Source organism: Protopterus annectens, chromosome 2.part1 (assembly GCF_019279795.1).
Source record: "Protopterus annectens isolate FY-2018-M chromosome 2.part1, PAN1.0, whole genome shotgun sequence".
NCBI classification, from domain to species: domain Eukaryota; kingdom Metazoa; phylum Chordata; order Ceratodontiformes; family Protopteridae; genus Protopterus; species Protopterus annectens.
Window position 1 is genome coordinate 940,666,576 of NC_056729.1, and position 24,157 is coordinate 940,690,732.

General features: G+C 37.7%; 1 protein-coding gene across 3 annotated transcripts in view; it reads right to left on the reverse strand.

Moving 5' to 3' along the window:
* PALLD (palladin, cytoskeletal associated protein) overlaps nucleotides 1-24,157 on the reverse strand; it is a 2,901,248-nt gene that overhangs the window by 2,608,380 nt on the left and 268,711 nt on the right. For all 3 annotated transcript variants that reach the window (XM_044062575.1, XM_044062576.1, XM_044062577.1), the window contains exon 2: nucleotides 20,075-21,133. In XM_044062575.1, coding sequence (XP_043918510.1) covers nucleotides 20,075-21,132 — 1,058 coding nt within the window. In that variant the 5' untranslated portion in view covers nucleotide 21,133. The remainder of the gene's footprint in view (nucleotides 1-20,074; nucleotides 21,134-24,157) is intronic.

A 24,157-nucleotide genomic window follows, 5' to 3' on the forward strand; every position in this document is an offset into this window, starting at 1 on the left:
AATTTGCTTATTCGTGCACAGCACTTGTTCAGAACTTGTTGTTAGCACTAAATAAGCTACAAATTACTACAGCACTCTACCTTCATCTTTACCTAGAGTAAAATAGTTTTTCTGCTTACTTTCCTCACTTACTTAGAGAAAAACAACTCTTATACTCACTTTCCTCACTTGTCTAGAGGAAAGTAGTTTTTATTCAAGCATGTCCGAGGGTCAGCTCCCAGTGCTCTCTCCTGTCTATCTAATGAATCTAGGCATTTTGAGGCAATGTAGCAATTGCCTCATGTACACAGACAACCCAATCCTTCTACCACCCAACACCACAACATGTCAGAGATGCACTTATCTAGCCAAACTGGAGGTAAAGCACTCTCCAACCAAGACCGAACTTGACAGTCAAGAGGAGAAGGTAAACACTTGCACCACACCACACTCATCACATAGTCCCACTATACCTGCACAACCAAAGTCCACACATAGAAACACAAAAACATTCACAGAGGCTCTCAATAACAATCTGCTCAAGCAACAGAGACCTCCAAAGCAGAAACGCAAGCAACCTCCACCCCCCCAACACAACTCAAATGACACATAGACCACAGACTCAGTGTGCCATTAAACCACAGCCCATAAGGCAAACCAACGTACCCAACACACTAGTCATAGGTGACTCTTTAGTCAGGCACCCTGATGTCCCACTCACCAGGCTAAAAAAGGAGAAGGTTACTGTCAGCTGCCTGTTGGGTGCCAGGATCTTCCACATGACCCACGCACTCAGGGCACTCCACAACATGTACAAATATGACTCTGTCATTGTCCATGTGATGTGAACGACCTGAGATGTACCTCCCTGGACTACATGAAAAGAGACATGGAAGAGCTCTTTGATCTTGTAGCCCAGGCAGGTATGACCCTAGCCCTGAGTAGCATCCTGCCATCGCCCAGAATGATACCGCAGTACAAGGACAAAATGATTGACTTCAACAATTGGCTAAGCTTCTGGTGTCATTCTAGGGGGATCCAGTATCTGTCTGCTTGGGACGACATGATCGACAGACCATGATGCTTTGCCAGAGATGGCCTGCACCTGTCGCCCCTGGGATTCCAGATAGTGGCTAAGGCTCTTGCTGCTTCTACAGTGCCTTTTTTAGGCAAGGTTCAAATGGCAAATTCACCACTGTAACAGAAACAGGCAAGCAAAAACTGAGGGTAATGCTACTCAATGCTAGAAGTCTAAATCTCAAAATACACTCACTCGAAGCACTCCTTAAAATGTAGAACATTGATATCTGTGCAGTGACTGAGTCCTGGTTCAAGGCTCTAGAGATCCCCTGCATTACCAGGCTATAACTCATACCACACTTTTTGGCCATCTAACCTGGACCAGAAAACCAAAGGTGGAGGTGTGTCCATGTTCATTAAGGATATCCACACCTCCAGGCTAGTTGTGCAGCATAATGCATCCGAGGTTATCCAAGTGCAACTAACTCTGGGTAAAACTCCAATCCAAAGTGTAGCTTGCTACAGATCTCCCACCATGACCCAGGATTCCCACTCCTCTTTTCTTGATATACTGGAAAATATTAGGGTTCAACCAAACACCCTAATAATGGGTGATTTCAACTACCCCACCATTAACTGGGAAAACTACTCCTGTATCAACTCCTTTGCTCAATGCTTTCTAGAATTCATAAATTCCAATGCCCTGGATCAAATTATCCACACCCCCCACCAGGGGCAACAATATCCTAGACCTAGTCATTACCAACATGAGTGACCGGTGTTCCACACCTGAAATCAACTCCTTGTTGGTCAGATCCAACCATAAGCTAATCACCCTAGATATCCACATCCTGTCCCCACCCACCCTTAAGGAAACCACGGTAAAATATTTCTCCAAAGCCAACTTCATGCTTCTTAAGACAGACGTGGTGAACTTCATGACACCCATACAGATCGACAATACAGTTATGACTGCTGAATCCTACACAAATGCACTCTATAAGCACTTACATGAGTGCATGGATCGTGCTATCCCAAACAGAACCAACCATGATGCTATTCTCCAAAAAAAGAAAGTCAATCTGGTGGTCCCCTGCCATATACAAACTCTACAACAGAAGGAAGAAACTGTTGCAAAAGAGAGTAAAATCCCATGAGTGGAGGAGCTGCCTGATCAGCCTCATTAAGAAGCTGAGATCCTTTATAAGATCCTCCAAACCTAGCTACAAAAATAAAATCACCACTGATTCTAAGGGCAACCACAAAGCATTCTATAGCTATGTCAAGAATCTCAATGGCAACACCCAGATCTGCTCTGAGTTACAACACAACGACACGAAAATTATAGAACCAACTGATATTGCCAACATCCTGGCAGATAGGTTCAGTGCTAACTTTTCCCCCCTCTCACCCCCTAAAAGGCCCATATCTATACAGGAAGAATGCAGAGTCCCTGTAATCACATCTATGCAGGTAAAAGCTGCACTTCCTAAAACTAAAAACACAGCATCCATGGGTCCGGGCAACATCCCAGGCTGTGTTTTACACGAACTTCAGAACGAACTGGCTCTCCACCTAAGCTCCATGTTCAATCAGAGTCTCACATCAAGCTTTGTGCCCAATGAATGGCACACAGCAACAGTTATCCCACTCCACAAAGGGGGAGTCACAACTCATCCTGGGAACTATCGCCCTATTAGCCTGATGAGCCTGGTCTGCAAGGCCATGAAACGTATCATCATGGAACTCATAAACAAAGACATTGGTTATCTCCAAACTCTGTATCACACCCAGTTCGGGTTTTGAAAGTCAGATCATGCCTTCTGAACCTGATCGACTTCTTTGAGGCAGTCACCAAAGCCGTAGATGAGGGTAAGGTGGTTCACACAGCCTATCTTGACCTCGCCAAGGCTTTCAACACCATCCCCCATTCTGGAATTATAGCTAAACTCACTAAACTAGGTATAAATCCCTATGTCACAAGATGGGTTGCCAACTGGCTCACTGACAGAACCCACACTGTAAAAAGTGCAGACTTCAAACTAGTGACAAGTGGAGTACCACAGTGTTCAGTCCTGGGACCTCTCCTGTTTGGTATCTCCTTCTCTGAAGTACAGGCTAACACAGAAGGCCTCTGGCTAATGAAGTTCACAGATGACTGCAAGCTAGGAGCCATATTCGAGTCTCCAAATGATGTGGACATCCTACAAAAGGACCTCACTGAGACAGATGCCTAGTGTCAGAGGCATGGCCTCAAGCTCAAAGCCAAAAAGTGCATTGTCATCCCCTATGGTAAAAACTCTGTACCCATGAACTACCACATAAACGGCAGCCTACTTAATGCCAAATGTGTGATAAGAGACCTTGGGACCCAGGTGGACAGTAGTCTCTCCTTTGATAATCACATCGCCACAGTAGTCAGGAAATCCTTCTATGTGACACACCTCATTACAAAAGGGTTCTCATCCAGGAAAAAAGAGGTCATTGCTCCCCTCTATTTGGCACTCATTAGACCCATTATAGAGTACAATCCTCCATTTGGAATGTACCTCACAAGACATCTGCAGAAACTGGAAAGGCCACAGAAGTACCTCACAAAGGGGATTCCTGGCCTCAAACAGATGCCCTACACTGACCATCTCAAAAAATGCCAGCTTTACTCTGTAGCATATCGCCTACTCAGAGGATATCTCTGCCTAACATATAAAGCTATGTTAAACCCAGAGCTGTTGGACATGGTACACCTTAAGAAATCCCAATCCCTCCGAGCTACACAATCTTGGGACCTAAACCTTGTCACCACAATAAACAGGACTTCCTATACTCTTGAACAAGCTACCCATCTATGTCAAGCAAAATTTCTCATTAGCACTCTTCAAGAAAAATCTTGATGAGTGGTTGGAAAATAGGAAGTACACCTCGGGGATCACTTGGGTGGCTCTGCTCAACAGGGGCACAGGAAAATAACTTTCCTGGGTGGCGTAAGCCAAGGAACCTTGTTGGGTAGGGTTACTTAGGCCCTTGAGCCAATAGCGTACTACCTACCTATAAACCTATGAACCTATAATATAGACCCCTCTAGGTTAGGGTATATGTGTGATCTCGGAGTTAGTATACTTAGTTAGCAGTGAGTGTGGGGGTGCATCTCCCCTCATTGGGAGTGCAGGGGGCTTGCCTTTCCCTGCAAAAAGAACATGTTTTTGCTATTTTCTAATGTTGCTGTTTGTGCATGCAGTGATGGTATTCCTCAGGCATGTATAGTGCCCTGTCAACATTTGCATTGTTAACCTTTTGTTGTTTATATTCCGGTGTTTTGATTAAGCAGTTCCATATATATGACATGACTGTGCATTTTTATGATGCTACTTTATATTTATTAAGGCATAATAATGCAGATATGGCCCCAGCATTTAATGCTTCAATGACAGCATACACTCCTAGTATTAACAACTGCAAAACAGATAAAAAGATCTAAAATATCTATCTGGCATCAGTGCATCAATAACATTCAGAACAAAACAATGTCATGAGCTGTATATATATATATATATATATATATATATATATATATATATATATATATATACACACACACACATATATATATATATATATATATATATATATATATATGGATCTACTCTTCTTTGTTGAAATTGCATTATTTCGAAAAAAAAAGTAGAGGACCACTTATGCAAAAGTGCACTTAAACGAAAGTGCATTTTCACGAATATCAGTTTAACAAACCAATAAACACAAAAAGTAAACACAACTGTACCCCCCCCCACACCCCCAGTACTTAAATATACCAACTCCGAGATCGCACTACAGTGGGGAAACAGGTAAAGTCCTTTTTCCCCACTGTAATGTGTTTCGGCACCGCAGTGTTTCCTGTTTCCTTTCTTATCGGTTCGTGTGTGTGTATGTGTCTGTGTGCTATATGTGTGTTTGCATGTTATTGTGTGTTATGTTGGAACCATGCATCTAAAAAGCCAGGTACTTCATCTGGGTATGTACCCTTTATTTTATATTTCTTTGTTCATTACTGTGGAGTCCCTTTTGATAAACCATGTTAGTCACTAGCACTGTTCACTGTCCTTGTACATACTGTGGGACAGGCCCTTACCTGGCTTTTTTTCCTGTCAGACTTTAATGTCCTCCTACATCTTCTTGCTGCCAACATGCCTGTCAGCAGAATTTTATTCCATTCTCATGTTGACACTTCCTCTATCAAAGGCCGTAATGAACACTAACTATACAGAATCAAGCTGGGTTATTACAACAAAGCACATTCTAATGGAAAGTGTTATTAAAATCTAATATGATTCATGCTTAAAGTGTCCGAGTTTTAGGGCATTATTTTTAAAATGAAGTGATATTCAGTTTTCAATTTAATTCAAACCAGATTATTATTATTATTATTATCCAGCTGTTGTTGGTTTCAAAGTTTTGTTATAAGAAGAATGTAGGCCACTGCTCCAAAATGAAAGGAAAGTAAACTGGTCTAAAAATGGTTCAGTTTATGATGGATTGTGTTTTCGTCTAACTGTCCCTGTTCCAGAGACAACAGTATAGAGGCTTAGCTACAGTAATTACCAACATCCTGATACCAGTGTAGTAAATCCCTATCATATCAAATTAAATTGACAATTTGAAGGTTATGGATAAAATGTCATTCAGTTTAGTAGATAGAAATAAAATAGCAATGTTTAGAACACTATTGCTATGTTAGACACACCATGATATTGTGGTATACAACCTTTACTGACTTACATTTTAGCATAAACAGTTAATATTAGGAGTTGCTAACAATCTGCATCCAGGGTCCTCAGTTTGATTCCTTAGCTGCTATTTGCATATATTGTCACTAAGAAAATAATTTCATCAAATATTCTTCTCAGGTCACCATTGAGGACAGGTATTTGTGCCTAGTAAGTTTACCAAGTTATCAAAAGTAAATAAATAAATAAAATAAAAATAATATTGCTAAATGTGTTATGGCAACACCATGCTTTGCATGTAAATTAAGGAATGAGGTCGCTGATCAGTTTCTTGAACTAATCAGGAAACACACACCAATGTCTTCATTGCAGCATCGTATTCAAATATACAGTGCATCGGAAATGGTATTTCAGACTTTAGGCAAGCTGTTTTATGTCATCATGTACTGTGATACTAATAATTAATTTTTCAGTTATCTATTAACATTCTCCAGCCCATTTTACTGAAACAAATAAGCAGTTTCTGCTCTAATTTACCATACTGCATTGCATGTATTTGTGTATCCTTATCAAAATGCACATCTCAGTACACTTTGTGATCAAAGAACTGCACAGACAAGGCAATGGAATGCAGCATTTTCTGAGATACAATATGCAAACATCCTTAGGTCACATTCTCCAAAACAGCCCCTTCCACTTCATCCCAAGTTGTAACCTAGCAAAATTAACCAACATTTGTTGACAAAGTTCATAAAGAAGTAAAGCTGTAACAACTGATGAATTATAATACTTTTTTGAAATATTCTGTAGGAGTCACAGGCAAATGGAATTTCTCGGTAGCAAAAACCTTGTAGATGCTGCCATAGAGAATTTTCATCCGTATGCAGCACTGTGATTAGCCTTGGACTCTTTTAAGAAGTTGAACCCTCTAATGAACTGAGTAGGATTGATTACACAAGTTCATTTTATTATGTCTCTTACCTCTCAATCCAGTTACGTGAGTTCATATTTCAGAGGAATCTGTGTTTCTGTTACATTCTTTATTTACCCATTTGTTTATTCTATTCAAATGAGGTGCATTTCAAATCACTGATCTGGAAACAACATCTAAACAATACCCCCACAGCCTTTCTGCCCCCCCCCCAAGAAAGCACTTATAACAAGGGGAAATCCTGTGTAAGATCATAAAGTTGTTAAAACAAGGATGCAAATCCATCAGGGAATATATAAATAAGATTTTTTAAACTAAATACTTGTGTTATTTTTCCTGAGGTGAGGCTTGGTGCAAGACTCATGATAGAAATTACTTTTTGTACGTCCAATGTTAAGAATGATCTGTGTTAGAACCAAAAACCACAACTCCTCCACTCAAAGTGTAAACCAACGAAAAACAAACACCGCCGACTTCACAATAAAGGGTGTATCCTGTACCAAACACTGCGATAGCCAGAGAATGCAAAATAACAGGGTGGTGCACAATAGGCACTTGATGAAAAAATCACTAGTCGATGAATAAATCAATAAACCAAAATTTAATTCCAATTAGGACAAACAGCAACCTGGGATTGAGCGCACTTTCTTCTGTTGTTACCAGACTTCATCAGAATCCAAATAGTTAGCTGTCCCATGCCCTTAAATACTACATACACATCAAATTGATCAATTAATCAATCAATCACTTATGTAAATTAAAGTCAGTACATAGTCAAAATCCTAAAACTTATTTTTACAAATATTCCTATTACAATACATTCACATGGTTAAAACATTTTTACATTTTAATAAAAAACGAATAAAATAAAGGACGTATAAAACTTTTAAAATTCTAAAACATTTGATGTTATGTTAAACATTTAATATATGCAGGTATATTCTAAACTGTAAATTGTAATAGGAATATTTGTAAAAATAAGTTTTAGGATTTTGACTATGTACTGATTTTAATTTAGATAAGTGATTGATTGATTGATTAATTGATCAATTTGATGTGTATGTAGTATTTAAGGGCATGGGACAGCTAACTATTTGGATTCTGATGAAGTCTGGTAACAACAGAAGAAAGCGCGCTCAATCCCAGGTTGCTGTTTGTCCTAACTGGAATTAAATTTTGGTTTATTGATTTATTCATCGACTAGTGATTTTTTCATCAAGTGCCTATTATGCACCACCCTGTTATTTTGCATTCTCTGGCTATCGCAGTGTACGGAATGATCTGTGTTAGGACAGAAGTGTCACTGTACTTGAAGTGGCTGGATGTCTTCCCTACTCATGGTGTGTATCATAGCTGATTAACTTCATTTTGTGTGTGTGTTAGATAATTGATAATTGGAAGGGAGCAAGGGAATTCATAGATTGTTGATGGTCTTGATATTCAACCAATGACAGAGAAACAATAAGTAATAATATGCAATGAATAGAATTGAGAGGATTGACAGCTGGTACACCCATTTTCCATGGACAGAAAATGTCAATATTGTGGAATGTTAAATTGGTAATAAAATATTTTAAAGCAGTGAAATTTTGTTTATTGGATATTTCTTGTCTGTTAAAAGGGTATATAAAGAGATTACAAGTAGTTGGAATTGATGACACTGATTTTCTGTATGATCAACATGTTGCCACAATACCAATAAAGCAACAGACGGCTGAAGTGTGAAACAGAATGGAAGAATTAGGTGTCCATGCAGAAAATCTGGATGTGGATTGACAGTTTTAAGTTTTTTAAACTGTAATGTTGACAATTTCCTAACAATAGCTACACTGTGATTTGCTGTAAAAATGGCCTAGCTGTTAGAATTAAATCCCATTTTTTCTCTGGTGAGAGGAGCGACAGACAGGCAAGATGAAGAATTTTGATTGCTTGGAGACAGTTTATACGTGTAATTGCTACTGGCTGCTGACTTCTAAGAGAGTTTTTTTTGAATCACTGGAGCTTGTTTTAAATTTGGCATTCCTGTGAGGGACTGCAGTGTGCACAGCAGGGCTGCAAAGTACAGTGTATAAACTCCTGGTAATTTGATCTCACTGTTCACCTAGTATCTATGCTGCTCTCTAAAAAATTATTAAGGGCCGTCATCCACATCAGTGAATGGGTTTCACATAGGCTGCGCCATATGTTAATATTTGGTACTTAGAGCTACTAACCTTCTACTAATTTAGGTGAGGCACTCCCCTCTGTTTGTGGAACAGAGTCACTGCTTTATCTGCCAAAAAGCACTAGTCATTGGTTTACAGTAGTAGTAGTACTGGAACCCATTTAACTGTTTTTATTAACGCAAACTACTGTAGTCTATCCCAGAGGCCCACCAACTACTCTCTTCCTTCACTTTCTAAATGCAAATTCACATTCTAGCGTACTTCTTCTTAATCCCTACAAATAATTTGGCCTGTGCACATCTCCAAAAACTAAATTAAATTAAGTTACTTAGTTACCTTTACCTCATCTGTACATTTATCAATGTAATACGTGAAGCACTAGACATTATGGAAGGTCAGCCAGCTTGTTTCCCTTCTGCTGCCAGTCACTTAGTACTTAGTGTTCTCATGCAGTGTAGGAATTGCCTTGGACTCACTGACAACAAACTCTTAACACAAATAACTCTGTGATCAGGACAAATAATTTGATAGCATCCCAGTCATCTAAAAGCACATACAGTAAGCATCATTATTTCACACCCTTATCTGTATCACATTGTCAACAACATCACATTAATATGTTGTATGCTAAGCCCATTAACAATATCTGTTGTAGCCTCCCAGAGCTAGTAAAAATAGATCTCAGTGGAACTTGTCCAACTCATCTCCTCTATGCACACCTACAGCATTATATCACCAAGAGTATGATTGCTCCAGATTGTGGACACCTAAACACTCTGTTAACAAAAATGTCTTAGTGATTGGTGAATCAATTGCTAGGCATATAAATTCTCCACTCACAAGCCTGGTCAAGGATAGGGTTCCAATCAACTGCCTTAGGGGTGCAAGGATGCTTGATGTTACAAAGGCCCAAAATACCTATTTCTTGGCCAAATGTGACTATGATATGTTATTGATTCATGTGGGAGTAAATGGCTCGGGGCACATATCCCTTTCTACTTTGGTTTATAACCTTCTGCTTGTGTTATGTATGTATATAAGCCCTAACTGCATAAAGTATCCTTCCAAATCAGTAAGTGCTAAACCACATTTTTCCTTGCTATCTTGGATAGAACAAGGTTTTATCACACTTGTTGTACTAAAGTGTATCTTTTCCTTTTTGGTTAAATTTTGTTGCTTTCTTAAAAATATAATGCCTTTTGTTGTATATCTATCGTGCATACATTCTTACATTACCACTAGCTCCAGGTTTCATTTTTGCCAGGGCACAACAGGGGCACATCTGGCTGGTGGGACATGTAGAACATGTGAAAAAAAATATCACTAAAGTACAGAATGCAAGATGCATGCTAAAAACTTGACCATAATCCACTGTTAAGAATGAAAGAACACTTCCTTGCAGAAAAAAAAAAAACAATGAATGTCATAATCTTACAAATCTTGGCAATGTTCACAACAAAGAAAAATTACTGATTTATCCTGTCCAAGGATTACGGTTTGGATGAAGTGTTGGTATGCTACAATGTATCAAGTCATGCGTGTAGCTACTAATACAAGAGAGGTGGGAAAATGACAAGCACAAAGACATTTGTGCCTCAGCTGAAGGAGAAAAATATCATTATTCCCAATTTAAGAACAGAAAGTCAAACTTATTTGTTCTGTGCTGCATTGTAAGGAAAATATTTTTTAAAGAGATGCACATTTTGCCAACATTCAAGGTATATCACATATTTTCCCAGTACAGGCTATGGTGAATGTCTATTAAACATTCTTGCAAGCAGAAGAAGGGGTGGTCAGTTAACAGATCCTGGATTATAATGATATTTTTGACACCTCTAGAAGAAGGTACTTGGACTGAAAAACTGAAAACCTTAAAACAAGCAGTTCAGCCAATTTATTTTTGAGCATTTACAATTAATTACTACCGCTTTGAGAACATAGATCAGAGCAATTCAACCAAAACATGAAAATCATATGAAAAAAACAAGTAAAACGTATTTATTATTTATTTATTTATTATTTAGTTAGTTAGTTAGTTAGTTATTGACATTTGTTAACCAGGTTTGTCCAACTGGGTTTGTGGCCCATTTTCAGTGGAGACCTGAGGAGAAAAGCTCCAATAAATGAACAAATTACAGACAAATTAGAATTTTAACATCCAAAATATGAACATTATATAAAAAAAATGTATTTTAACATCGAGATTCAATTTAACCACAAGTAATGAGCACAGCACAGCTCAGTCAAAACAGGAACCACGAATCACTGCAGCAAGATTTCTTTAATTAAAAAACCATCGAACAGTATAAACACTTAAAACTGTTGAGCGCTTTCATCTAATACATCAGATTTCCTCAGAACATAAAACCAAATGTAACCCAACATTTAAATAGCATAATTTCCCGCCCTTTTTGCCAATTAAGTCATGTTAATTAAGCTTTTTAACCCTTGATTAAATATTTAGAATAAAACAGACAATCTCCTATAATCTCAAAATTCAAGAATGCATATTACCAATTCTATATGCCTATATAAAATTATTTGAATAAATAAATAATACACTGTTCTATATGATGTATTATATAATATAGTATATTACTAATATACCTTACACAAATAAAATAAAATATTTCCTTTGGCATGAATTTCCTATGTACCCCTATGGTGATGTGTAGATATGGTTATACTGGTGTGAGTATCTAATGTACTTTGTTTGTACTTTATTTCCTCAACAAGGGTTTAGTGGGTATAACTTCATTGAGACCTGGTGGTGTAGCTGCCTCCAACCGCAATTGCCACTTTATTTCTTTTTCCCCCACTATGGCCTTGATATTACCTCCTCTGAGGTTGCAACTAACTACCTCCAGTATTCCAAACTTAAAACTCATACAAAGCTCATTATTTAATATGTGTCTCGATAGTGCGTTGTTAACATCATTCTTTTTAATACAATACAAGTGGTCGTATATTCTATTTTTTAGGAATCTATCAGTCATTCCAACATAATAATTTTCACAGGTATCACAGATAGCCAGGTATACCACGTGTCTTGTTAGGCAATTCCCAGTTTTAAAAAATATCTTGGTTCTATTTCTATCCTTAAGAATTATGTTCTTACCTTCATAAATATATTTACAATAATTGCAGCACCCACATTTGGTAGTACCCCTACTTCTACTTATGACATCTTTGTTGGAACTTTGTCTTATATCTATAAGTCTTTGTAGACTGTTGCCTGCCCTATGGACAAACCTAGGTATTGAAGGAACCTTGTCTCTAACGCCTGCATCATTTGTTAAAATGTGCCAATGTTTTGCTATTATCTGCTTCACCTGGTATGCTTGGTCGCCATATTTCACTATACATGCTCTGTTGTACCGGTCCCCTTCTACATTATTATATCTCTTTTGCATAGATATACCTTTGCCTATCAGGGGAAAATATTTTATGCCCCATTCCTGCATAACATATTGAGTTAAATCTTCCAACATCCTATCAGGGTATCCCTTTTCTCGGAACATAGCCTCCATTACCTTTATTTCCCTAATCATGTTATTCCTTTCTGATGTCATCCTCACTGCCCTAATCATTTGACCTTTCACTATGTTATACTTTACTTTATAAGAATGAGCACTGGAAAAATGTAAGTATCCATTACTGTAAGTCTCTTTCCGATATATCTTAGACTGGAATGTCTTACCATCATTATATACATAGACATCTAAGTAATTTATTCCTTTATTGTCCCATTGGTATGTGAACTTTAAATAGGTGGTAGTACCATTAATATAATTCACAAATTCCTCTAAATCCTTGATGTTCCCTGTCCATAACAAAAATATATCGTCCAGGTATCTTACATATTTTTTGATTTTGGTCATCCAATTGGTGTTGAGAATATATGTTGTTTCCCAGTCTAGGAGGACCATGTTGGCATACATGGGGGCACAAGCCGCCCCCATCGCCACCCCTGAGATCTGCTTGTAAAATTCTCCTTCAAAAAAGATGTAATTGTAGTCTAGTACTATTTCCATGAAGGAAGTAAGAAGCCTAATTTCTTCTTCTTGTAACCCACTAAAGTTTTTCATACTCTGCATGAAGCTTTCTATTCCTTCCTGCCTAGGGATACATGAAAATAGTTCCCGAACATCAATAGTGACAAAGATAATATCAGGGGACCACAATTCCTGGGTGAATATTCCCAAAAATTCCCAGGAATCTTTCATGATGTGAGATATACTTGAATACATATGCTTCAACCTAGTGTCCACTACTTTCCCGTATGGAAATGTTTTGCTAGCACTCCCTGAAATAATTGGTCTAAATGGGGGATCGATGGAATTTTTGTGTACCTTCGGGATACCTCTAATGGTGGCCAGAATTGGGTACTCAACTTTCAAGAATTTATATAGTTCTTCGTCAACTTGATTGTCTAACAAGAATTCTTCCAAAAAGGAGTCTATTCTATTGTGTGCAATATTCACTTGGTTTAGCGAGGATACTTCATATTGATTTGTATCATTAAGTATCTCAAATATCTTAGTACTGTACTTTTCTTGGTCATAGAGTACTATCCCCCCCCCCCACTTGTCAGCCACCATGATCCTAACATTTGCAGAACAGATAGAATCTATAACTGTATTGATGTTGTGGATCTCAGATTTATTTGTTTTCTGATACTTGGTTCTCTTGTATAACTTATAAATATCCGCCTGTATCACTTTTTCAAAGGTCTCTAGTGTTTTGACCATAGGTGGTGTAAAAGTACTCTTCTTTCTAAGATTATTGTTCATGGGTATAACTTGTGACTTGTTTTGAAAAAATACCCCTAGGTTTAACTTTCTTAGGAATAACTTTATATCTACCAGGGTATCTACCAAGTCTAATGATTTATCAGGTATATATTTCATACCATTCGCAAATATTTTTACCAAATCTGTTTGGGGTACATAAGAACTGTAATTATAAATTTTCACCTCTACCTCCTGGTTGTCTGTATATGAACCCAATTCTTGGCCACTGTGTTTGGCCTGTGTATCAAAATTAGTTCTATTGGTAATGTCTGAACAGTAAATATTCGGTACTAATATTGCCTGTCCTTGTTCCACCTGGGATACCCTTTCCTCCTTCGATGTACTGTCTGCCACCTGTCCTGTTCTTCCTCCTCTAAAAAAACTTCCTTATACTGATAGTGTGCTTCATCTGTATGTGGTATGTCCCTGTAATCCCCCTTGTATGTATCTCTCTGTCTCAACCTTTCTTTAATATTCCATTTATACGCTTCTCCTTGCTCATATTGCTTCATATCACGTTGCAACTTCTTGCATTTTCTAGCAAATATTGTGTTACTCATGTGTTCAGCGTAATCATATTGCTTAAAAAACAGAGATTCCCACTGTGGAAATAACCTATCTTCCCTAATGGCATTATCCATAGTTTCCACTTCTGTTATTAATCCTGTCAACTGTGCATCATTACTATCCATAATAAACTTCATGAACTTTTCCCCAAACTCGTTGAACATATCATTGCATTTCTTTATGTTACCACCATTCATATCCACACCCATAGGCCTTTTAAAAAAATGTTTTCAACCTGAATGGTTTTGATTTTCGTTAATTTGTTGCCAAAACTAAAAATCATTTGCTTTAATGAATTATATTGTTCTGACATTTTCTGTCCCTTGGTGCTCTTATTTGTGAAGTTATCAAAGTCAAAAGGCAGTTGCAGTAATTTCTCTACATTATATGAATTAAAATTGTCATTGCTGCCCTTAACGGACTTCTTTCGCACAGTACCTGTTTTTTTGTTGTTAGTATGAGCACCGGTTAGAGTTTTAGTCCCATAGGTCCTTTCAGGCGCCTGACGTTTAGGTTTGGCCCCCGAAATAAAATACGATTCCTCCTCGTTGTGATGCGAAACTGTTATGAAGTTTGTCAAAGATGTTTTGCTTCAATTTACAAAAACATTTAAATAAAAGGTAGATACGGAAATGCATGAACACATTTTTTTTTTTTTTTTTTTTTACAAGAGGAGTTTGAATCTATAGAACTGATAAGATAACAAAAGTAAGTCCAAATCCAAAAGATAATGGAGTACTTATGTAAGAGAGGAAGGAGGACGAAAGGTAGTTTACGATGGGGTGCTTACGTTGGTGCCTGACAATGACAAAGTTTTGAGTTAAGCAAGTATAATTTGAGTTTTTCTATAAAGTGTGCTGGGTGGCTGATGGAAGGTATATCTACAGGTACTTTGTTCCAAGCTTGTGTAATGGAGTATTTATATAGGCGTTTGCCTATGTTTTTTTTTTTTTTTTGGTTGGTATGTGTGCAGTAATTGCTGACTGGAGTTGCGGAAAGTCTGAGGTGGCGTATAGATAGAGACGAGCGAAGAGAGAGCAGGACAGGATGCAGGCTTATTTAGGATGAAATGTAGCATTTGAAATTGAGATAAAAGTAGAAGTTTGGGGAAATCAAGCCACTGGAGTGAGTTTAAAGCAAGGCACTGATGTGTATTGTAAGGTGAGTTTCTGACAAACCTAGCTATTTTATGGTAGGATTGTTGGAGTTTGTTCAGGGTTGTGGTCTGAATGTTAGTGAATATAGGGAAGGAAGGAGAAGGGTTTAAGCAACGGAGAGTCTAGCATTGGTAGTGAGAAATGTTTTTATTGCGATATAATAAACTATGTTTCTGGTTGGTTCTTTTTATACCTTGGAGCAGGTGGAGATTGAACTTCTATCTTCTTCACAGCAAAAATCAAGAGTTTTGAGTAATGAAGAACTAAGTCTGAAATATAAAAGTGTTTCTTTTATTCCCTCTGCAATGGCATCTCTTGTTGATGTGATTAACAACTTAAACATGTTTATGAGTAAGGTCAGTCTTAAGTATTTGTACATGGACAAACAGGCCAACAAAGATAATAAAATAGTTTTGACAAGACAGAGCCTGTCCAGTTATTTAGGCATTTGAAAATAGTTGTGAGTTGCACATCCAAAGTGTACTACAGAAACCTGCTAAGCATAAATTATATAATTTAACAAGTCAAGAGTATAAGTCTGTTAAACAGCTATTTCAAGGTAAAACTATCTGCACGTTCAAGGTGGGCAAAGGTGGTTCAACTATCGTCATGAATACCAATGAAAATCAAGACTAACCACCATGGACAATGAATTGCAGTGGCATTCCAAACCAAAGATACTGAAGATGGACTCATCCAGCTCATAGCTGTAAGCTCAGCATGAAACATATACGCCACCCATCTCGCAGGACTAATTCCAGCAAGAGACAGATACGTTATCCAGCTCACAGGTCTGATCTAAGCATGAGATACACCACTCAGCTCACATAGGGTCCTCACTAAAAGAATACAGAACATAAGTAAAATGTCCTATGCAGACTGTCTCAAGGCCCTATCCATGTATTCTGTCTCCTACAGGCTGCTGAGGGGAGAGCTATGCCTGACATACAGGGCATTGTCAGACTCCACTCTGATGGACCTCCTGCAGATCTACAAAACAAACAGCACCAGAATTACAATTCTAAAGACTTGAACCTTGCTTGTGAAATAAATAGGACCTGCTGGTGAGAGAAGTATGTATCCCAGGCACTACCCCATCTCTGAAATAGGCTCCCCATCCATGTGAAGCAGAATTCCTTCCTAACCCAATTCAAATGCAACTTGGACAATTGGATGGGCAACAGGAAATTCTTCCCTGGTTTGGCACCTATGTCTCTAATTAACAGAGGCAACCTATAAATGGTTCATCTCCCATGACTCTGCTTGCAAATGTTTCATCAACCAAGCCTCTGCTTACACTTATCAAGCATACTAGAACTTGTCAGAGATTTGGGATGCATGGCTACATGTAAGAAAGCCGTTGTGATAATTAGCCTAGTAAACAACTATGAACCTATAAACCACAGGTCTGAGACAAGCATGAGACAGATATGCCAGCCATCACACAGGTCTGAGATCAGCACAGGACAGATACATTACTCAGCTCACAGATCTAAGCCCAGCATGGGACAGATAATCTACGTAATTCACAGGTGTGAGCTCAGCATGAGACAGATATGCCATCCAGCTCACAGGAGTGAGCCCGTGGGATCATTAATCTTCAGAAGTAAGTCTTCACTAATAGAAAGTTTGGAAAAACAACTAATATGAATATCAGGATGGTACAGTTATTAGTAACTGTGCACACACATACTATTGTACATCTCATTGTGTGTTTCAGAAAATAACATAATATTTTGCTTCAAACCAGTGATGCTGCTAATCAAGGACACCGGTACCATAAATAATAATAATACTAAGCCAAAGTGGACAGTTTGTGCCTCTGAATAATGCTGGGATTCAAGATGGCTCTCTCAGATATCCTTAGTTTGGAGGAACATCCCTATTTTTAGGCCTGATTTAGGATGTCCCTTTTTTGGAGATATGTTCCTATTTACAGACATGATTTCCCCCTTCACTCAGTTTTCTGAATCCTCTCATCACATGTGATTTTTGAAGGTGTCTGGCACACAGAAAGCTATACTACATAACCAACATACTAGTGACAACAATAATTTAATGAAAGAAGGTGCACATCCTATATCTCAATTTTTTAGAAGCAAAAATAAATTACCTTGTCTCATACAATTTTATAATACAGTTCATTAAAGTCTACAAATTTTACGCTATCTCTTTGATAATGTGCTTAAATATTTTCATCATTTTTGTCACTGTTTAAAACAAGTTTCTGAATTGTATTTCACATTCCTATTGGAAGAAGGATGAATTATGTGCTATTTGGTATTCACATTTTATGCTAATTAGATGTCCAGATTTTTGACTGGATGTCCCAACATTTCAAGGGCCTTTGTTCCTATTTTCAATGTCTGCAGATTGAGAGCTATGATTTAAGGAAGTTTATACAGAAGGAAATAATATACAACCCCCAGCTATATACCTCTATTTTCATTTATCTGATAATATGATAAGTATGGTATTAAGCAAAAGCCCACTGTTAATAGCCCACTATTAACAGTCATGCTTTCTCTTCCTTAAGTTCAAATGTAAATCAGGCACTTTCAGGGGTAGCTGCATTTAAGCATTCACTAGGATTTGGATGTGCATGTGTGTGTCCCAGTAGGAAGTGCCACTGATTGCAAGTATGTAGCACGTAAACAAGTAGTTAAGCACAGTTCTATGAATGTTATATAATAACAGACATCTGGACAAAAGTACAACAAAAACTTGCTTAAGCAGCACCAAAGATGTTCCACTTACTAAAAACAAAATATGAATATTTCAGATGTTATCCTGAAGGGAAGTTACGTCAGTGTGCTCTAGCTGAAGCTCAGGGATTAAAGATCTAGTGTTGTATCTCAAACATGGTTTATAATTCCCTTGTCTTGATGTCATGACTTGTAGATATCTGATTCCACCACCAGGTGGTTAAAAGCTCTTCCTGTTTGCTACACAACATATTTTAGGTCTGTAAAACAAGGAACTGACTTCAGCAAAGCAAGTGCAAATTAGTTTCTAACAGTTTCCGATCTCCACTGCACCTCTTTCCCTGTTGCCTAAATCTGCATGCCTAATATAAAGTAACCAAAATGTGGAGCCCCTCATCTGGTTCTAGGTCAGAATCTTCATTTCATCCTGTTCAGAATTTACACTTTTCAGATCTGCTGGTTTATCAGAGCCTGTGAATTAACAGCACTGGTGTACAATCTTTGTGATGCAGTTTGTGTAAGTACTATTCTTAATGTGTTTAACTGATGATACAACTCACTGGAACACCTTATTCAGAACACAGCCTGTTATACAGAATGGCAATATTAAAACATGTTGGCAAAATCTGCACATAATGCTGCAACAGTGCCCATTCTCACAACATATGCAAAATAATGCTGCAACAGTGCCCATTCCCACAACATACTCAAAATAATGCTGCAACAATGCCCATTCCCACAACATACTCACTCAAAATAATGCTTCAACACTGCCCATTCCCACAACATATGGAAAATAATGCTGCAACAGTGCCCATTCCCACAACATACTCAAAATAATGCTGCAACAATGCCCATTCCCACAACATACTCAAAACACAATCATTAAACCAGTGTTTTCTTTACTTGTCAGATAAATCAATATAGAGTCTAAACATGAAATGCTTACTAAATTATTTCTTTTCATTTTTCAAACAGAAACAGTATAATACAGTTTTGTAGAGCTCTTGTTTATTTTATGAGATAATGCACATTTGCTGGTAAGCAACCATACTGTATTCATTAGTCAATGTTGTCTCTCAAATTTCCTTTCCTGACATTTCGCACTGAAGTATACATTGCGTAGCTGACGAACAGAATCTGTGCATTACCCTGTCTATCCAAAAGGCAGAGTATCTGACTGCTGATACCTTCAGTCTCATACCAAGCTAATATCTTTATGTGTCTCTGTATGTACCAGTAATATAGCACCACCATGCATTTTTAGGGCCAGCAGCATGCTTAACCTGGCTTGACAAAACTGACACAAGTATTTTAGCATATCAAAAAGAGTTGCATATGCATAGCTACATACACAGTGGTCCTTGTATCCTAGCTCTTATTAGCCTTCCCTACATCTCTGTGACATGGGGCATCTTTAACAGAGTTGCTAAGCTCAAAAAATGTTAATCCAATCAATTAGTTAAATAAAAAAATTGATCCGTAAAAATATACATGAAATTTAATATACTGGAATTCTTTTAAAAAGGCTGGTTTCCTTGGCTGCATTTTTGTGTGGCTCATATCCCCCAGGAAGTGCTGTACCACAGTTTTTGTTAACTTGCCATAATGGGAATGCCCTCCACTGACCCACCAGATAAGTCTCAGCCAAGTAACAGCCTCTGCATTATGTGTTTGATGGTAGGAAGGGTGGTTGCAATGACAGTATGATTAATCGGCAGATGTATACCAATGTCATGGCTCCTCATACCAATGATAATAGATTACTTCATTGTTACTGCTGCATTACACATTGTGACACTGTAAAGAGGACGACACAACATAGCACTAGACAAGACTTCTAGTAAATATTAATGAGAATTAGCACATATGACAACCATTTCCTGAAAAAAATAGCATTTCAGTTTATTAACTATATCATTTTCCATGCTGACTTCTTGTCATTTAGCTTATCATAAGGCACTAACACCAAAGATGGCAACCAAAATAAACAATAAAACCAGCAATGTCAATCCTAAAAATGCGAAAGCTCTTACCGAACTTGTGGAGTTGGATTTCCGATTACCCTGCACTCAAGCAGAACTTTGCTTCCTTCTGCAACCTCTTGACTCTTCAGCTTCTGAATAAACCTTGGTGCCATAACAGAGCCACTGACATCATCAGCCTGGGCCATTCCTTCCACCACATGATCGTCTTGCTCATTAGGTGCTGCTTCCATATCCACTCCTGATAATGGCTTGCAATGAACGTTTTCCTGCTGAGGGGCTTTGCTACTATTGTCACTGGAAGTGCAGTGTGTAGCTGACTGTGTCTTAGGAGACAAATACCCACTATCAGGTGAAGAGGAATCTTCATTATGATTTTTCCCTTTTGATTTTCCTGCAACTCTAAAAATGGAGGACAGCTCCTCAATGAACGAAGCAGCTTTGTTGCCTGCCTCACTCTTTGATGAAGAATCAGTCTGCAACACTTTGATGCTTCCTTGGCTTTGACTTTGCGTGTCCTTTGCCACATCTGAGATGTTAGCAAAATGCCTTTCAAACTTTTTGAAAGCTGAAGATTCAGCCTGGAGAGGGCTGGATTGTGTCACTGCAGTGGTTTTTGAGGAGTCTGTATTACTTGGACTGTGTTCCAGTTGTGTGGCTATGTTTTCTGCATCAGTATTAGACTCAGTTTCTGGCAATGCACTCTGGAAGCTCAGATAAGAAGGCAGAGATGCATCCTCTTGAGCAAGTCCAGTATTATGCAGAGTCACAGTTTCTGAAGTTTCGGGGAAATCAAATACAGGTGTACCAAAAAAGTGTGTGAATTCTTGCCCATAGTTTGTTTCCTCTGTCAAGCAGCAGTCAATGGCTTCCCTTGCAAGATCCAAGCTTTTATTAATTTCATCTTGGCTGAGGAAAGCAGACAGTTCTGCAGAATAGTTTATACCTTCATCATCCTGCAGGTCTGATACAGAATCAAAGTAGCCATCATGAGAAGATGCTTCTGACATGCTTTCACTGAACTCCTCTTGTGCCCTTTTCTCAGCTGAATAGGCCTCCTTAAGCATGAGAGACAAAGGGACAGCGTGGTCACTGCTGCAGTCTTGCATGCTGAAAAATGACCACAGAGCAAATATTTAGTGAAATAATAAACATTACTTCAAAATATAAAATAAAAACAAGCATAAAACCACTTCAAAATATATATTTCTAAACAAGAAAAACAAAATATCAGCTTGTCAGTTTAACAACAGGGACACTATTTGCTCTCATATCTTCATGTTTTTCTTACACACTTCAACATAAATTCAAGAGCTCTGATTAGGTACTAAGTCACAGGCATAGCTATGATAGTATATTAAAATATTACTGTATCTTGAAAGCCTGGCACTTGAGGATCTGACGGAGGGGTATAGGAAAGGTAGAAGTATTTTACAGGCTTGCCTATTCTGGGGTAGACATTATAAGTAGGGATAGCAGCTTAGGTGGTAATACTAGGTTATGCATCTCTATGCTTATAAAATCATTGGAGCACTCACTGACAGATGGAGCTGGTTTTACATATAGGTGAACTAGGCAACCACCTAGAGCATGATGGTTGTGACAGTTGTGGGGGCACTTTTCCCTATTTATTTATTTAGTTAGTTACTTTTTAATGAAATGTTTACTTGCCCTAAAAGTAAACAAATAAAATAAATAAGCAAATAAACAAACAAATAAATAAATAATGTGATGGTAGTCATTTAAAATAAAATGTACCCAAGAAATATGGGCACTCCTGGAGGCAGGCTTGAATTGACTTGCTATTGACATCATGCTGTTACATTTGGTTAATATTTAAGAGGTGATGGTAGTACAGTACAGACCTTGTGACATTCAAAATATAGGTGCGAAGCCACCTCAAAAAGTTGTGACCCTATTAAAATCAAGGAATGCATAGTTAATTTCTGACTGACCAGGGAGGAGAGAGAAGACACTTTATTGTGGAGGCACTTGTCACTCGGATGTTTATGATAATGCTACTGGCAATGATGAACCAGATTTTTTGGACATTTTTCTGGCTTTGTGATTTGTATGTACAGTTGGGAAAAAGTGGAATGGTATGGTTGAGGTAAGTGTTATCACTGTTTTTACAAAGCTGGCAGTGATTAACCAGATATTCTGGCCAATATTTATTTTGTCCTTTTAATTTGTGTAGGAAATTGGGATGAGGGGAATGGCATGGTTAAAAGTTTTATTACTGGGTTTACATTATTGCTGGCAGTCATCACCTAGATGTTTTGGACAATATTGATGGCTTTGTGATTTATGTGGGTGGGTGGGATGAGGGGATTGGTGTGGTGACATAAGTGTTTATTATTGTTTTTACAATGGTCCTGTCAGTGATCAACAGGCTAGTTTGGCCTATATTTTTCTGGATTTGTGATTTGTGTGGAGCTACTTGGATTAGACTATTTTAACGTGTGGCAACTTGTTTGTGTGGACTGTGGAGGTGAAATAATACTACATAGTCATCAGAATATTACATAGTCATTGGAATAGTACAAGGCCATCGGAATATTACATAGTCATCAGAATGAACAGCAGATGCAGGGTGGTATCCAACGAGACGGAGCCTGAATAATGAAAAAATTCTTTACTCAATCCAATGATCAAAATGAAGTACAAATACACATAAAGTCACAGTTTAAAATGATGAAACAACAAGTTAAGCGCTTTCATCAATACTCAGACTTCTTCAGAACAGTGAATTGCTGGCTGATAACTCCTTAAATACACACCCAGTCAATTAGTAAAATATTACCCCACATCATTTCCTTTCAATTAAGAAACATCACAGGAAGTGTAAGGTAGTAGTGAATACTCCCCCTGTTTGCAAGTACACAAAAATTCAACTAACCAAATGTTAAATCAATAGTGTCACATGTAAAGAATGTTATAAGGCAAAAAATACCAATGACAATATAAATAAATCATAACATAAATAACTGTTTAAGTTTCAAAAGTGGTGCTATAGAAATTCTATCATTAAGACCTGGAGGGGAGTATGCATTCAGTCTGATCTGCCACTTTAACTCAATGTACTCCAAATATTCCTCAACAGGTCCGCCCTTTTGTCCCAAATCAACTTGTTCAAGAATAAAAAAACTAAAACTGTGATTACTTTGGTCATTAATATGCCTAAATAAAGCATTCTTCATATTTTTCTGCTTGATGTCATATAAATGTTGGTAGACTCTAAGTCTAAAAGCATTTTTTGTTTTCCCCACATAATAACCTTGGCAGTTTTTACATACTGCAATATAAACAACCCCCTTAGTATAGCAAAACATTTTCTTTTTATTAGTAATGGATCCAAAATTCTTAAGATTAAATTTATCTGTATCCATCATGAAAGGGCACTGGGGACATCTACCACATTTATACGTACCACCTCTAGTGAGATTAGGTTTGCCTTTTTCAAGTAGTCCTTTTATTGATGTACTCTTTTTATAAACTATAGTGGGTCTCTTACCTATCTTGTCCAAGACCCCAATGTCATTATCAAAAACCTTCCAATATTTATGTATTATGTATTTGATTTCTTCAAAATCTGCAGAATATGTGAGTGTCAATGCATGTGTAAAAATAGTATTATTGTGCCTCACATTGTTGTGGCCATCCCTATTGCCCAATAGGGCTCTAAAGTGTCCACTGGTCCTCTTATTTATAACTTCCTGAATGATGTTTGATAGAAAATGCTCCGGATAACCTCTTCTCTGAAACATATTGGACAAATTGTCACATTCCTTGGTAAAGTCATAAATGTCAGACACCATCCTGGCCAATCTAACACATTGGCCCTTGACCAGGGCCTTCTTCTGGTGCAAAGGATGTGCACTAGTAAAATGTAATAATGTGTTAGAATAGGTTGGTTTCCTATATAGTTGGGAAATAAAACAGTTGTTCACATAATCTTTCTTTATGGTGATGTCCAAATAATGAATATAATCTAGATCCTTGACCATAGTAAATCTCAAAAACTGGTGGTACTGTTCATGTACGAAAAGAACCTATTCAAATCTTGTTCTGATTGATTCCAAAACAGGACAATATCATCAAGGTATCGCCCATACAATACCCATGAAGTCCTGA